Raw genomic sequence first — 15,971 nt, forward strand, 5'->3', positions numbered from 1 at the left:
AATTTTTGCCCATTTTTTTCTATCGCGAATATCTCTTATACTATCAGAGATAAATAGGAATAAATCGCAGAGACTGTTCTACGGACAATTCTATATAAGGTAAGTTAGGTAAATTGGAAATCTAAGATAAAAAATTTAATTCATAAGAAAAAATTGGCATGAGGGGGTGAAAATAAAAGAAAAACAAAATAAAAATATTAAAAATTAATTTCCTTATACGTAATTACATTTCTTTATAATTAAAAACAGAAAACTGTTTTTTTTTTTCAAATTTTTTTGCCGTGCTAATACCAATACAAATATCTAATCTTACCTACTGGTAGAAAATCTTAATATCATTACGTTTCACTTGGTAGTTTAATCAATTTTGAGGTCGACGTTGCCAACAATCTGCAAATGGCGTATGTATCCTCTTCCTAGTATAATGTGCACGTAACTCCAACATCTAAAGCTCGCCGCGGGTTAACAACATGTGCCTTGTCCTATAAATTGGCAAACGTACACGTGCAGGCGTGCACGTTGATGGTGATTAACGGTTGGTTGCTTGTTGTTGATTTTGACAATCACAATGAGTACAATTACTTAGTGAACCTTGAACTTGTATATTCAACAAGTACCATTACTTTAACCAACAAAAACATACAAAAACTTACAAAACAAGCAAAAATTGTAAAAATTTTCGTGAATTTTAAGCTTTGGTTTCAAATAAATTGAATAAAATTGTAAACTGAATCCACCATTTGTGCTTTCTGAGACACTGGCTCAGATTCACGACCTCTAAGAGAATATAAAGGTAAAAGTAAGAAAAGCCGTATAATAAACGCTTGCAATATTCATGAGTTTTCTTTCTCGTTTTAAGACTTTTAGGTTTTCGCTCTGCTCGGTTTTCCTCGTTTGCATAACTCACAGAATGCACAGAAACCAATCCACGACGTGATTTTCCATTGTTTGCCCTCGATCGGAATTTAATTTGTCTTAAATTACTTTTATCCACGTGAAAAATAACATTATGCAACCCATTTTACTCTTCGTGTTTAAAAACGACAAAAATTAAAATATTACACCTTTGTTTTTGTATAAATCTGTAAATTTGTACAAAGTGTCGCATAGCAAGCGTAGTAATGAATAGTTAGACAACTTGTTAACTGAATGCAAAGAACAAGTCGTTGAGTCGCGCAACTGCCGCGATTGCATCACAAAAACGGCTTTCACCTTCGCCAGCGTCCGCGATTGCACACAATTCACGGCGTCGTAACTTCGCTCGCCTTCATTCAACGTTATTTCGCATTCACGCATTCACAAAGTGCCTTGGTACCCGGTTAGTATGTGATAGCCTTCAATTTAGACTGGTTTAGAGCTCCAAACGGATAAAAACTCTATTTTTATTCTGTGTAAGTAAATATCTACAACACCCTGTATAATATCTTAATTATTCATTGGGTTTTTTGACGGTGCTTAATTTAAGTGCGGTATAAATTATTAAATAGTATTCTCCTGGGTTTCTTTCGCAATTAAAATGTAAATTTGTATGTTTTAATTTTATTTCACGTAAAACTTGAATGAATGAAAAGAATAATTTTATTTTTCTGATATTTCCAGATTGGATTGAAACGTTGGTATATTATCCGCCCTGGTTCTACGTCGCATATTGAAAATTGTTCGAGAACAAGAGCGCGCCCGGTTGTGAGAGCACGAGCTCACCCGACGCGCGTCGGAGGCGGCTGGTGCAAGGATACAAGGATATCCCGCCGCTCCCACCCCGCGCGCAGCTAGCGCTCCCACCGCTCCCAGCGCTCGCTCTCGCAGTCGCTCGCTTCGTCGTCGACGGTGAACTACTTGTTGGTCTACTCTGCTGACCCAAAACAAGCTTATCTGCGTTTATCAACTGTGTTATCACACGGAATTCACATTCACAACAATCTCGCTCGTGAAAATTATTTCTTTTTCGACGAAACGTGAGTGTTAATTAATTCATTCATCCAAGATGAGCGCTGGCGGCGTCGATGAGATTCTCAATTACACGAAAAATGAGGAAGAGGACTATTACGCTGTGCTCGGCGTCAACGAGCATTCGTCGGTAAGTTACAACAATTTGTTTGCATTTTTACATCTCGAATTGAATGAGTGCAATTTGCATTGTTAGCGTAATCGGCGAATTTCGTTTCGCAATCGTAAAATTTTTATTATTGACATGCTGGCCGAGATAACAAGCAATAAAAAGAAATCGATGCATAGCAGAGCGTTAAATTAAAGTTTAATGCTGGAAAATATCGGCGGAAATGAAACGCGATTAAAAGTCGATTTTTCATTTGATTGTATACCGTTGACTATTTGACGATTATTAATGTTTATTTTGATAATACATCAACCATCAATCATTTACTTACGAGTATGGTATCGTTACCAGTAAGCAAAGTTAATAAGTTAAGTCAAAGTGACTTAAGTCAGTAAAAGCAATAAAAATTTTCACTGCGCGCTCGTTAAAATATTAAACGCCTACAAATATCGATTTTCCGTTTTGGCAAGTGACAAAACACAAAATATTTTTGTCCTAATTGCTGGAAACATGTTTAAAAATATCCGGAACATTGAAATGCACTTAAATTTGTTTCTTGTTTAATTTTTTTTGTTTGAAAAATAATTTCTTATTACAAACGATGGAATAAACGGCACCTTCGTGAAGTATTCATCAAGCGTGTGATCCACACGACACGTGCAGGCACGTGCATCGCGTCGCTTGTTTAACGACGTCAACGTCGAAGGTAAAGCGTCGCCGTCGACGTCGGTGTCGCTAAATTATTCACCGCAGTCTTCCACGCGTTTACGTTGACGCCGCAATTTTCCGTCGGTGATTACGTTGATAAATACACTACGAGTACGTCATGAACATAATCATCTAAAATTTTGCTTTGTTTTTTCTTTAATTTCAGATGGAACAGATCCAAACCGAGTTCAAGACTCGCGCGCTTCAATATCATCCTGATAAAAACGCCGGGGATAAGGAAGCCGAACGGAAATTTCAATTAATTAACGTAAGTTTTATTTTTATTCGTTTTTACTCTCTTGTTCTAGACGTAGTATGTGTCAATTCTATCAATAAGATTCGCAATTTTATTTTAAAGAAATTAATTATATAAAGAATAGCTAATAATGCAGTTCAGCGCGCCATCTCGGATTCAACTATTTAACTATAACTATGATTGAATCTCAATGCCAACTTTTATCCTATAGAAAAAGGCTGTTTTTAGGGTTTTCCCTGCAATTATTCGAATTTTTCTCGCCGCAATAACCATCCTTGGACTTTAACAAACATTTAAAAAAAGAATTGGCCAAATTAGTCTAGGCGTTGTTGAGTTATGCGCTTACCAACATATTTTGCGATTCATTTTTATATTATAGACTAAGAAAATATTGATTTGGGTATTTCCTAATAATGTAATTTTGTACTAAAATTTGTTTAGTTAAGTTTGTTAGCGTTTGTTTTGATCTAATTTACCGCATAACCAAATATTTAATAGGCATAGTTATAGAGTCAATTAATACTTGCCGATTCAATTAACAAAGTGCCCTATATAGATATAATCAATATTTTCGTAGTGCGGTCGTAAATAACAAAAAACACCTAAAATTTTCACTTGTTACGTAATAGTAGTATACTCGTACACTTGTTGAAATGTTTCTCTCTTTACACACACGATTGGGCTTTTAATTCGCGTATTCGCATATTGATTAATTATCGGGCATTCGCGGATGGTCAGTTGGCAGCAGATGACAGCATGCTCCGATGCGTCGCAAACATCAGGACTCCGATGACCTGGAAACACATCGCCCACTGCTGAATCACACATTCGAATTCAAAATGGAATTCCATTTTCGGATTTTAATTAATCCCAGCTACATTTTTACAGTTTTTACAATTTTACTTCTATTCCAGTCACTATCAATCAGTTAATTAAGTTTTTTTTAAATTTTTTTTGTTTTGAGGGAAAATTTATGTTTTTATGTTTAATATTGCTTTTAACCATGAAATATGCTTAAAGTGATGGTATTAATTCTGTTGCAGTCTGGGTAAACTCCCTCGGTGTTGGGGATTTGCATTATTTCTTTGTTGATGTTTGCTTGTGTTGACATCAAGGCTAATCTTTTGCGACGTAATAAATTGAATAAAATTGCGTTCAATTAGGTGCAACACGCTTGTGCAAACTTTCCAAGTCATTAATATTCATATTAATTTATCAAACAACAGAATTCTGCAAAATTTATGCTTTTTATTAAAAATTTAATTTTGAAATATTTTTGAGAAAATTCAGTTCAGCACTTGGGAAAATGAATCCAACGGATGGAAAAAGAATGGCCAGGAAATGGAATGGCATGCAAAGCACTTCCGTTTTTGTTTGTGTTTGGGATTTTCATTTTCCCTCCACTATTCATCCCATTCGGTATTCCACGTTTGCAATTCGCATTCCACTCCGGAGAAAGAAAAGCGTCAGGTTTAGTGCAATCGAGCAAAGTGTGCTATTTCAAAAATTCCGTCTCCATCACGCAACACAAAAGAGTATTTACGTTGTGGTTTGCTATTTCTTCCAGGAAGCCAAGGAAGTCCTCACAACTCCCGAGAAGAAACTAATGTATGACAAGTGGAAGAATTCCGGCATTCAAATTAGCTACAAGCAATGGCTTGGAATGAAGGAACACGTCCAACAGGTATTTACTATAAATGTTTTTGTTTTGTGTTAAATTGTTTATAAAAATTTTTTATTTGTCCAAAGTCAATGCATTGGAGTGTACCGAAGACCAAAGACCGCATGCTGCCGGGCAGCGGCGGCGGCATCTCATCAGGACCGTCGTCGCTGCAGACGCCGACGCCGGCGCAGCGACGCGCGTCCGAGGGCGGCGCCAATCTGCACTGGGGATCGCGCAATGCCGGCTCTGCGTGGGGCGGCGACAATCCCGGCGAGGTCGTCAGCAAGTTCCGCAACTACGAAATCTAAACGTCCCCGCTTACACCTTCGAAAACTCCCACACACACAGCATACGCACCCCCGAATCTCTCAACCTTTTTGTGACCCAGATGTCGAGATGTTACCATTGCACGTTCAAACTCAACCCCATATCCCTCAACCTTCTGCTTTACAAAAATTATTTTTATACATTTATTGATTTCTTTTCGTCCCGCAGTCATTTCACACTTTTATTAGAGGAGAAAAAATGTTATATGCATTTAATCTTAGAACCCAATACCTGAAATACCTAAATGTGATAAAATGTGTTGTTTTCTCATGAAAATTAAAATGTATTAAGAGATTTAAGAGAAATGAAGAGAAATATATATATGAACAAATGCTATCAAATGTAAAGTTAACAAGAATATCATAAATCAGTGTGAGACTTATAAAACTTCAAAAATCATATATATATACAGATATATTATGTCTTAACAATACTTACAGGGTGTCTACAAAATGTAAATCCAAAAATTCTGACATGAAACTATTTTTTCGATTGAAATCTTATACAAATTATTGAGGAACCACGCTGTAAGGACCAAAATCAGAAAAAGTTATGGCTATACTAATTCATTATCAACTTCTATGTTATCTATTTAATTTATCTGCAAATAATTAAATTTTAAAATGTTTAAAGTTTAAAATGTTTAAACATTAATTTTAAGATGCTATTATTACGATTTAAGTTAAGAAGCAAAGAGGTTTTGCAATTAAACATGTGTTGTGACTTGTAATTAAGAAAACCAGAAAGAAGATCGCATCATATTCATATATTTTGATAAATGTTTATGACGAGTTTCAATCATTTTATTTATGACTCTCTGAAGCGAAAGAGGTAAATAACAGAATAATCATTACTGTAACTCATTAACTGTCTTAATAAGTGGTGAATAAATTAAATCAAGATGTAATAAAGGACTTTTAATGCTGAATGTTTAGTTTTATGGGGTTTTGAAAAATATATTTAATAATATTTGGTGGATGCGCCTAACTTGTCAATTTTTGTTTGTAAATTTATTAAAATGAAGTTTTAGACGGTTTGCAACACTCAGTATCTTGTGGACGACTGCTACAAGTATTAATTTATTGTTTTTTTTATTAATCTGCATCCTGAATACTCTTTAAACCGTCTATAAATGCTGTAAAAACGCCTTTTATTTTTATGAATGTTTTTGTGGACTTTCTGAGTGTTTAATGGGTTGCCTATGTATGCACTGTATAAAGAACTATAATATAACGACGAGAACCTAAAAATAAATGAATTAGTTCACGATATACATGAAAGTAAAAGAAGTTGCCTATATTAAGCACATATAAAAATTCAAAATCTAAATAATTCGCAGGAACATTTTTGATGAATGTTTTTGTGAACTTCCTGAGTGTATAATGGGTTGCCTATGTATGCAGTGTATAAAGGATCTCTTGAACTATAGTATAACGACGAGAAACTAGAAATAAATGAATTAGTTCCCGATATACATGAAAGTACAAGAAGTTGCCTATATTAAGCACATATAAAAATACAAAAACTAAATAATTCGCAGGAACATTCACTCCTATCACATTTAAATGCACCGTTCACAATCTACAAGCAAAATCAAGTCTCGTTAAGCTCACAAAACATGAAATGCAAGCCCACAAACATCGCGCGCATGTTATATAACTCCATACAATTCACAATCACGTTTGACAATGTGCGTATAAACGCATAGAGTCGTAGATCGTAGACACTTTCTTGTTCGACGAAATGCGAACGATACCGGAATCCACACGCATACAATAAATACAAAACCAAGCGCAATTTAAATGAATTAATAAAGAAATGCAAACAAGCGCTGCGCTCACTCGTAGCACACGCATAACAACGATAAAACGAAACTAGAAGTCGGTTAGTGAAATGTGTCGCTACCGCTAATTAACATTGCACGTTTGCGTCGACGCAAATCCGCGATCATGTTCGTGTTTCATTATTTCATATTATTTAATAATAATGGCAACAATTTATTGCGGCTTGGTAAAGTTTAGCAGGAAAGACAGCTGTGATGAAAGGCGTGATTACGACTCAAAATCCTTTCAGTGCCTTATTAGAGATATGAAGGTATTATAATAATATCCGACAAGAGAAAAGTACCGTAAAATACCGTAAAGTTGTTATATTTTCTTTTGTTATTGTTTATTTATTATTTATTATTATTAGAATTAGAATTACGTAAGTTTTGAACCGGAATTTGTTTTGTTTAATAACAATAAATTAATTAATGTTTATTGCCAGTTTTAGAGCATTCATAAATGACAAAGCAAATAAGGAAAATGATTTGATAATATTAATCATATTGTCATATATAGTTTTGTTATAATTGTTAATTTATAGGTATTTTACAGCTCGTATAAACGCATAATAATTTAATAAATTATTAATGTTTAATATTACTTAATTTGAACGCATAACAAATTAAATTAGTAGAAAGGTTGAAAATGTTTTTTTTTTAAGTTTTGAATTCCCTTTGGTTTTAAAAGTCAAATTTTCATTTCCTCATCGTTATATTGGTCGTTAATGGTTCACCGTTCACGTTCACGTGCCTGCTGCTCGCTCTTGATCGACTCTGCAAGTTCTTCACCTCTTGGGCTCAGTGCGCGAACTGCTGGCTCAGTGCGCGAACTGCTGTTTATGGAAAACACGATTATCGCAGGCAATGATCGTCGGTGAGAGTCGCGGCAGCAATAAATTTAATCATTTTCTCCATTACAACTGCAATCATTTTTCTTTCGCTTGTTCTGTCTGTCATTGCGCTTGCTGGTTTCAATTGCGGACAAATTTATGTCGGCATATTATGTCCCAGTTGACAATTAGTTTACTAGCTCAAATTACAGATTGCAAAGTCATAAATATTTGCAAATCAAATGCAAAAAAAAGTTTGACATTTTAAAAAATCAATGAATGATTACCTAATTGAAGAAGAAAACACGTAATATTTTAATCTATCACGAGTCGCTTCCTTCTCCCGGATTTACCTACTCCTACTATCACTATCGCTCGTCTAGACTTTCTTCTCTCTTTCTTCGCATTGTTCTTTACAAGGAGAAATGCCACAGTTATCTATATTGCAGCGTGCCTGCGGTTGGCGTTGCAAATTTTCTTTCAGTAACTAACCGAACACGATTTCGTACTTTTGGTCGATACGGCCACTATTCGACTATCGGTAAACACACAGTGTAGGTGTTCAACTCGTGTTTGTTTCTGCATATATTTGGTTGTATTGTTTAAATCGAACGCAGTTTGCTTCACGCGCTTCCACTTTAGTTTTACAAATGAACTTAAACTAAACAAATTTAAACAAATTTAAAAAAAGTGATTTAACATGGATACCAGTAATATGTTATTAGTGTGTTTACTTGGAACATTACCAGGTAATTATTTTATTTATTTTTAAAGATTTTAAGACTTTTTTAAAAATTTTCTTATTTTTATTTTTAACGTTTTTAAGTAAAAAATTGTAATTTTAACACTTTAGAAATAAAATAAAATAAAAATTTAAAACATTAATTGTTTTACGTAATTGCTCATATTATTATTTTAAAATTAAAGGACCACCAGGAGTTTACTGGCAGGATTCCTACTTCCAACTCTTTCCAATCGACAAAACAAAATGTCCAACAATCGATCCAAAACGGGACATTTCTTACCGCCTGTTCACGCCGTGAGTTTCAAATAATAATAATAATATTTTGTAATTTGTATAAAATGCAAATAAGTCACGTCAACACGCTTTTCTGCAGCGTGGCATGCGCGAAACAGTTCAAGAGTTGAGCTTATAAAGTCGCAGGCGTTAGGTGAATGCTTTTCAGTCGACAGACAAGCAGTGACTTATTAAGACTACTGAAACAGTATTTATTTATTAATTAATTAATATAAAGAATAGTGATATTTTAATATAAGCAAAAATGGACGCTGGGCATTTTTTATTAGTGTGTTTGTTAAGTAACATACCGGGTAATAATTTTAATAAAATTTAATAAAATTAATTTAAGTGCATTTTGTGAGTTTTTTGATAAAATTTAAGGACCACCTGGAATAACATTCCAAGACGCGTATCTCCAATTATTTCCGGTGGACAAAACAAAATGTCCAACGATAAATCCAATCAGAGACATAGCTTACGAATTATATACAAGGTAAAAAAAAATATTTTAAAATTAAAACTTAATGATTGATTGCTATTGATATTGCACCGCGTTGAAAATTGATGTCAAGTTCTCGACTGCAATTTATCTTAAGTTATCTAGTGCTTGACTTACGAGTAGTCAACTTCTACTTTAGGAAAATGCAATTTCTAATTGTTTCATTTCTGCTGACCGCTGTTATGCTGCAAGCAATATGCCAAGAATTCCTTTTTCAATCACACTACGAATACGATGCTTACTCAACCGACCACAATCTGCTCTTATAATTGTAATAAAACACCTACCATACTCTATTAGTAATTTTGACATTAACGCCAGTAGCCGAGCTCAAAATCAACCCAGATTTCAATTTTAACTCAGAATCCGGCGCTTCCTGAAACACAAATTTTCTTACTAACATGCCAATGGTTGCTTTCATCTCCATCATGGCGAATTTCTGCCCGACACAGTTACGATACCCAGCACTAAACGGCAGGTATGAAAATGGATGTCGTTTGACAGTTTCCTCCAATGTGAATCTCTCCGGGTCGAAAACTTCAGGATTCGGATAGATTTCTGGATTGCGATGGAGACTAAACACTCCAAATGCTATCTCCGTACCTCTTTTGAATGAGTATTTGTCGATGGAGAAGTCTTCGACTACTGTACGTCCATAAAGTGGAACAGATGGATATAAACGAAGAGTTTCTTTGATAACCATTTCTAAATATTTCATTTCTTGGAGGTCTTGATACGTTGTTTCTCTCTGAGGGTTATCTACGAAGATATCGCGTTGTTCTTCGAATACTTTTTTCTGTACATGAGGATTGTTTGCAAGGCAGTAGATAGTGAAACTTATAGCTGAAGATGTAGTATCATGACCCTGAATTTAAAAAAAACAAAAAATTGATTTTTAGGTTAAAATTTAAAAAAAAATTAAAAATTTACTTCAAACATGAATGTATCAACTTCTTCTCGTATATCTTCATCTGTCAAAGGTTCTCCATTAAATGTAGCTTGCAATAGAATATCTAAAAACGGTATTTTTGCTTTATATCCCAAGTTTTCTTCGATTTGTTTCGGTTTTTCGTTTTCATTTTGTTTAGCAAGTAATTCTTTCCTCCTTGATTGTATTACACTCATTGTATAGCCATGTAAGATCTCAATACATTTCGTTTCATCACGATAGTCTTGAGTAAACAGGTAATAAAAATCGAATTGTTTAAGCACGCTTATCCCACGACTAATAACAATTTCGGATATTCTTTTGATGGATTGCACGTAGTCCGAATCGGCGCATTGTTGAGCGTTGACACAAGTCCCCATTGCAGTTTCTAAACAAAATATTTAATAAATTAAACTTATTTATTAATATTTTTTAATTTTACCGCAGATAGTATCCAAAGCACATAAAGTAACAAAAGGAAAAACATCGGTTTTGTTTTTTCCAACTTCCCGTTGTAATTTCTGCACCAAAATGTTAGAATTTTTATCAAAAACATCAATAAACTGTTCTAGAATTTTAAAATGATACGCGGGAGTGAGGAGTTTCCTACGTCCACGCCATTTTTCATGATCACTTGTCAATAAACCAGTCTCCAGCCATCGATGTGCATACTTATATAATTGCGATTTGTTTATTACACTTGTGTGGGTTAATAAACGCTCCAATATTGCAGGATCTGCTATGTTTATTCCATAAAAATATCCGAGACATCCACGGATGGCTTTTCCTTTACCCACTGTCATTGTTAATTGATGCAGAACCCAATAAGCATCTACATTTTAAAAAATTAGAAAAAATTTTACATTTTTGTTAAAAAAAATTTTATTTTGGACTTACCAGTAGCATTTTTGGCTAAAAACACATGTCCAAATATAGGAAACATCCATCCAGGTCTAGGAATATTAAAAACACCCTTAAAATGTCGATAGTAATCAATATACCACCAAACAATGGCTAGAAACAGCCCCAAACCCAACAAAACCAAAAAAATCATTTTTTTAAATTTCACTCAAGTTGTTTACAACCAGAAATTACATCCCAGACTGATTCCAAACCTTATTTTGAACTTTATTTTGTTGCTAAACCTTGCAGTCAACTTGAGTAATAGTATCAAAATATTGATAAAGTTCTGTTGCTACTCTAACACTCACATAATTGTGTTTATTTCTGAGTGAGTTCAAGGTTCAATAACATTGTTTTTTTGTTTGTTATGTTCATGTCTCAAGTTTTATCAATTTTTAGCACTTGAACTCCATTACATTTAAATCCTGTTTTTATTCGTTGATTTAACACAATAAATCATAAAATAAAAAAAATAATTTTTGATAAAATAGAGAGTGAGTTAGTGTAGTTATTAATTGTTACTCCACGATTTATAAATAAACTTCTACTGCATGGTATACCGCAGTGTCAGAAATTCTTTGCTCATACAAGAGACACCATCAATTAGATGATTGAAGTGATTGGTGGACCTACGGAGCAGTGGCTTACGCTGAGATACAGACACTATATTTATACGCTCTGTGTTTAAAATTAAGTAAAGCTGTAACAACATAGTTAGAAGTATATTTAATCACCAGTGTTATATTGTTACTTAAACAGTCATCCATCCTAAATATTCCACAACTTTGTAAATAGTCCTTCACGCAGACGTACAATTAAATGTTATTGCATTGCAAACATTGTGTTTTGAAAGTAATGATTATGATTAGTTTGTTTGCAAATATTCAAACAACCAGCACGCTTTTACATTTTACAATTTTTATTTTTTAAATGCAATGCGGTTGAAATTTAATTTTATCGGTTTCATTCTATTCTATATGTAATATTGTAATATAAATAAAATAGTTTAAAATGTTTATGTTCCCGGCGCACATTTACATCGTTACGTTACGTAAAAAGTAGTAACTTACAATAAATCCACAAACGCGTGTAATAAACATGCTTAGTTTAAAGCTTAAAGTCGATAATGTCTTTATACTTTCTCATCTTGCGAATCAGTTGTAAAGTGTAAACCTTTGGTCATAAACAGTACATTAGCATTTTTTGTTTACTACTTGATATTATATGTTATTTTATTTTTCCTGTTTTACTTTTACTCAATTTTATTTCAACTTTTCGCTCATTTCTGCTTCATTTAGTGCATATATAAATTATGGCTTTGCTTTCATAAGTAAAACCACTTGATATTCTTAATTTGCATGTGTTTATCATGATTAATTAGTGAATTAGAGCTCGTACTTGCTCTCGTAAGAAATAATTTGCATCAACTTACGTTCAGTGATTAAAAAAAACGCATGCTACAGTTATTTACTATAAATATTACAATTTTATTCATAATATAAGTTATCCTGTATTATGTGATTTGTGGTATATGGTGTTATTCTGAGCAGCACCCGAAGTGCCGTACTGTCGAACGAAGGCAAATTGCAATTCTGAGTGCCCAACGGAGGTCTTTTGGAGGGTTCGGGTCGCCTCAATTTTTCGAGCAGCTTGAGGGTGCCGATAGCCTTCGTAACATGTTGTACGCATGCGCTGCTCTCTTGGCGCGGGTGAAACTGCCTTACCGCAGCTCTTCGTTCTCACTCACAACCGCACTCGGTCGTCTGCTGTCTCAGTCTGCCTATTCATCGAAATTGGTAAGTGGAATATTTTGCCGAGCCGTGTGCTCAGCAGATGTGAAAAAAGATGAAGATGACAAAGAATTGCACGCATCGAGTGTATCTGTATTTTTCAAATGCAAAATTCCACGTTTTCAAGCAAAAATTTCAAATTAAAAAAAAACTCGTAAAACAAATAAATTTGAGATGAATATTTTGTCAATTTTTCACAAGTATTTGCTGATAATGAGCCAAATACGTAGCATATAAAAGATTATTTATATTTTTTGATTGTGTTTCTTCAAAGGTAATTTAAAAATCAAAACAATGAACAATAACAACTTTTGATTGCGACTTTTCAAACGTCAGTATTGAACCGAAATAGAAATAATAAGTATTAACACATATTTGTTGCTTATTTGAATAATTGAAGAACCCATACATTTGAAACTCGCGCGCTTTCTGTCAAATTTTAGGGTGCAGCGGGATTGACTTTAGGTAAAGATATAGATGCGCGCTCAGAATACCACTTAAGGCCGATCCATAACTTCGCCGTACGAAGCGTCTTGGAGCTTTCGTACGTTCGTTTGTTAAGTGGTGAACACAGAATCGCACCAATAGTCTATTGAACTTTAAAACGCATTCATTATTTTCACGCACTGCACGCACATTGATTGCAATGTTGGTTGCATGCAGAATGTGATAATGTAAGTTTACAATAAATTGCGAGAAGGTGTAAGAACCACACGCAGAGAGTAAAATAAATATTTTAATTTCAATTAATCTCGTAGACAGACTTGAAAACGCACTTATTATCATTAGATATCGGATATTAGACGTGTTACGTAAGCTAAATGAGTAATTTTTAAATTTGAACTTGCATGAAATTCATACAAATGTAAATCACTGTTATGCAATAGGAATTCACATAAATTTGGATTTAATTTATGAATTTATACTCTAATTAGATTATTATTAGTATTAACAGCGTGTAGGCATGCAAAAAAATAGTTTTCGAGAAATTTTGCTGGCTGCAACTTGTTTTCAGTGAGTTCTAGTTTTCGTTTAAGCAAAATGTGAATGTGCACGAAAGCAACCGAGGCGCGCCCGACTTTTGTAAGTGCAATTGAATTCAATTGAATTGCCACGAATATTTCAAGACAATATCTCGCACGCTTGCACGTTTCGCGCGTTCACGGTCTTCGCGCAAATTACTCTACCCACGATCATATCGCAATCTAAATAAAAACTAATAAAAACTTTTTTGTTTCCAGTGAAAATCCATTACAAGCGGATATGATCAATCTAAACGATGATGAAGCCCTAGCCTCGTCACATTTTGATTTCTACAAACCCACCGTGTTCTTTTTTCATGCGTTTTTTGAGAGTTCAACAAGTGATTCCGCCACTTTAATTAAAACAGGTAATGTTTCGAAGGTTTGACACACACGTGAAAGTCACGAATCTATTGGAATGTGCATATGTGAATTGTGCATGCATGCGGATATGCAGGGTCAACCGCTTGTTGAAATTTTTCTCCTGGCTCAACAAGACATTTCTGCTTGTAAGTCAAAACAAACGATCATTCACTGTCGGCAATTATTATAAGAGCGCGTGCCCTACATTTAACTCCTAACTCCCATTGTGAATTGTGATTGCCCGAGTGACCTATCACATAATATTTAAATATAAATTGATTGTGAGTTTAGCTTACTTGCAACGCAAGGACTACAATGTCATCCTGCTGCAAGCACAGCGAATGGAAGCGGGTCCTTGGTACCTGACTGCGGCGCGTAATACTCGCGTGGTGGGCGAGTACACAGCTACATTCATCGATTATCTTGTCAGTCGCGGCATGGATTTGAATTCTGTGCATTTGATTGGGCTATCGCTTGGGGCCCAAATGGCGGGAGTATGCGGGCAGAATGTGAAAAGCGGGCGTATACAACGTATTACTGGTAATTTTATGTTTGACATGTTTAGTTTTCATGTTTTTATGATGATAAATGTAGGTTTGGATCCTGCTGGTCCATTGTTTACAAAATGGCCGAAAAGTTTGAAACTAGACGCTGGGGATGCTGAATTTGTTGATATTATTCACACGGATGCTGGGATATTTGGTTATCCACGTTCAATCGGCCATGTTGACTTCTGGCCCAATCGGGGACAATCACCCCAACCTGGATGTCGTCTCGAAGAGGTCAAAAGACGCTCCCCGGATGCTTTTCTTATTGAACCACGTGAATATTTTAATTTCTTGTGTTGAATTGCAATATCTACTTATAAAATTGTTTTGATTAGTTTTCTGTAGTCATTGGCGTTCGTACCAATTCTACGCGGAGTCAGTTATAACTCCCGACAGTTTCCTTGCGGTGAATTGCAAGAATTGGGGACGATTCCTACGCGGTGACTGCAAAGACAACCAGCAGGTTAATATGGGTATTAATGTGCCACCAGAGTAAGTTTTGTGTGTTAAAATTGCATGTTCTGGTTTAATCTTGATGATTTGTTAGTGCTCGCGGTAGCTACTTCCTGCAAACACGTGACGTATCGCCATTTTCTTTGCAATCGGAAGTTCCTCAACGTCAGCTGCAACAATACGCTATACCACATCAGCAACAGCAACTAGAACATCAAGAAAATGTAAAACAACATGAAAATCAGGTTCAAGTGTATCTTCCACCACAACAATATGAACAACAAGTTGTTGTACAAGAAGCTCCTGTCAGTTATGAACAACATGAACAATACCAACAGCCACAACATCAGCAACTAGAACAGCAACAACTACAACATCAACAACCACAAATAATTGAAAATTATGTTCACGTGCAACAAAATGATCAAAATCAACATCTTCAACAACAACAACACCAACAGCAACAACCTCTACAACATCCTATGCTAAATTTCTACTATTATCAGAACTAATCAAACTTAATTCTGATTTGTTTCTTACACCTCGCAATCACAGAATTACTTCCTATTCTCCGCAACGAGAAAATGTTCTAACCTATTTTTTATTTACAATTAACCTCAAATACTTAACTATGTACATTAAAATCCAACTATTCTAACTATTTTATAGCAAATAATTAATGCAAGTCGCTAGTCGTTGTTCTATACTCAATAAATTTTATACAACAAAATAAATTATAATTCAATTCCTCGAGCTACGGGACATTAAATTATTTCCAT

The 15,971-nt window shown here is 34.6% G+C and overlaps 3 protein-coding genes across 4 annotated transcripts; 2 read left to right on the plus strand and 1 right to left on the minus strand.

The window, feature by feature from the left end:
- The first annotated feature begins 1,292 nt into the window (after positions 1-1,292).
- On the plus strand, positions 1,293-5,934 carry LOC135790833 (J domain-containing protein-like). The gene is made up of 5 exons (XM_065301113.1): positions 1,293-1,391; positions 1,600-2,077; positions 2,931-3,032; positions 4,588-4,704; positions 4,770-5,934. Exons 2-5 carry the CDS (start codon positions 1,985-1,987, stop codon positions 4,989-4,991), a joined length of 534 nt encoding a protein of 177 aa, XP_065157185.1. The 5' UTR covers positions 1,293-1,391; positions 1,600-1,984; the 3' UTR covers positions 4,992-5,934.
- A 2,515-nt stretch (positions 5,935-8,449) lies between these two features.
- LOC135791288 (cytochrome P450 4c3-like) lies at positions 8,450-11,252 on the minus strand. The gene is made up of 4 exons (XM_065301652.1): positions 11,011-11,252; positions 10,556-10,945; positions 10,116-10,501; positions 8,450-10,050 (listed from the first exon to the last, which is right to left on the minus strand). Exons 1-4 carry the CDS (start codon positions 11,165-11,167, stop codon positions 9,469-9,471), a joined length of 1,515 nt encoding a protein of 504 aa, XP_065157724.1. The 5' UTR covers positions 11,168-11,252; the 3' UTR covers positions 8,450-9,468.
- A 2,607-nt stretch (positions 11,253-13,859) lies between these two features.
- LOC135791290 (lipase member H-like) lies at positions 13,860-15,926 on the plus strand. Of its 2 annotated transcripts, none has more exons than XM_065301655.1 (5): positions 13,860-14,196; positions 14,483-14,731; positions 14,786-15,013; positions 15,075-15,231; positions 15,287-15,926. In XM_065301655.1, exons 1-5 carry the CDS (start codon positions 14,070-14,072, stop codon positions 15,702-15,704), a joined length of 1,179 nt encoding a protein of 392 aa, XP_065157727.1. In that variant the 5' UTR covers positions 13,860-14,069; the 3' UTR covers positions 15,705-15,926. The 2 variants fall into 2 exon arrangements, with proteins under 2 accessions (XP_065157727.1, XP_065157728.1); XM_065301656.1 differs by having other exon boundaries at positions 14,103-14,337.
- The last annotated feature ends 45 nt before the right edge of the window (positions 15,927-15,971 follow it).

Source organism: Atheta coriaria, unplaced genomic scaffold (assembly GCF_025399875.1).
Source record: "Atheta coriaria isolate IRGN ID8LTWV9N9 unplaced genomic scaffold, Caltech_Dcor_3.1 hic_scaffold_4_pilon, whole genome shotgun sequence".
Lineage (NCBI taxonomy): Eukaryota > Metazoa > Arthropoda > Insecta > Coleoptera > Staphylinidae > Dalotia > Dalotia coriaria.

What these genes read in the sequence shown, in the direction of transcription:
- LOC135790833 (XM_065301113.1), top strand. Translation starts at nt 1,985, where the DNA reads ATGAGCGCTGGCGGCGTCGATGAGATTCTCAATTACACGAAAAATGAG. An exon ending in GGAAATTTCAATTAATTAAC is followed by an intron (nt 3,033 to 4,587) that starts GTAAGTTTTATT and finishes TATTTCTTCCAG; the next exon opens with GAAGCCAAGGAAGTCCTCAC. An exon ending in TGAAGGAACACGTCCAACAG is followed by an intron (nt 4,705 to 4,769) that starts GTATTTACTATA and finishes ATTTGTCCAAAG; the next exon opens with TCAATGCATTGGAGTGTACC.
- LOC135791288 (XM_065301652.1), bottom strand. Translation starts at nt 11,167, where the DNA reads ATGATTTTTTTGGTTTTGTTGGGTTTGGGGCTGTTTCTAGCCATTGTT. An exon ending in TGCTTTGGATACTATCTGCG is followed by an intron (nt 10,502 to 10,555) that starts GTAAAATTAAAA and finishes TATTTTGTTTAG; the next exon opens with AAACTGCAATGGGGACTTGT. An exon ending in TTGATACATTCATGTTTGAA is followed by an intron (nt 10,051 to 10,115) that starts GTAAATTTTTAA and finishes TTTTAAATTCAG; the next exon opens with GGTCATGATACTACATCTTC.
- LOC135791290 (XM_065301655.1), top strand. Translation starts at nt 14,070, where the DNA reads ATGATCAATCTAAACGATGATGAAGCCCTAGCCTCGTCACATTTTGAT. An exon ending in TGCTTTTCTTATTGAACCAC is followed by an intron (nt 15,014 to 15,074) that starts GTGAATATTTTA and finishes TGTTTTGATTAG; the next exon opens with TTTTCTGTAGTCATTGGCGT. An exon ending in GGTATTAATGTGCCACCAGA is followed by an intron (nt 15,232 to 15,286) that starts GTAAGTTTTGTG and finishes ATGATTTGTTAG; the next exon opens with TGCTCGCGGTAGCTACTTCC.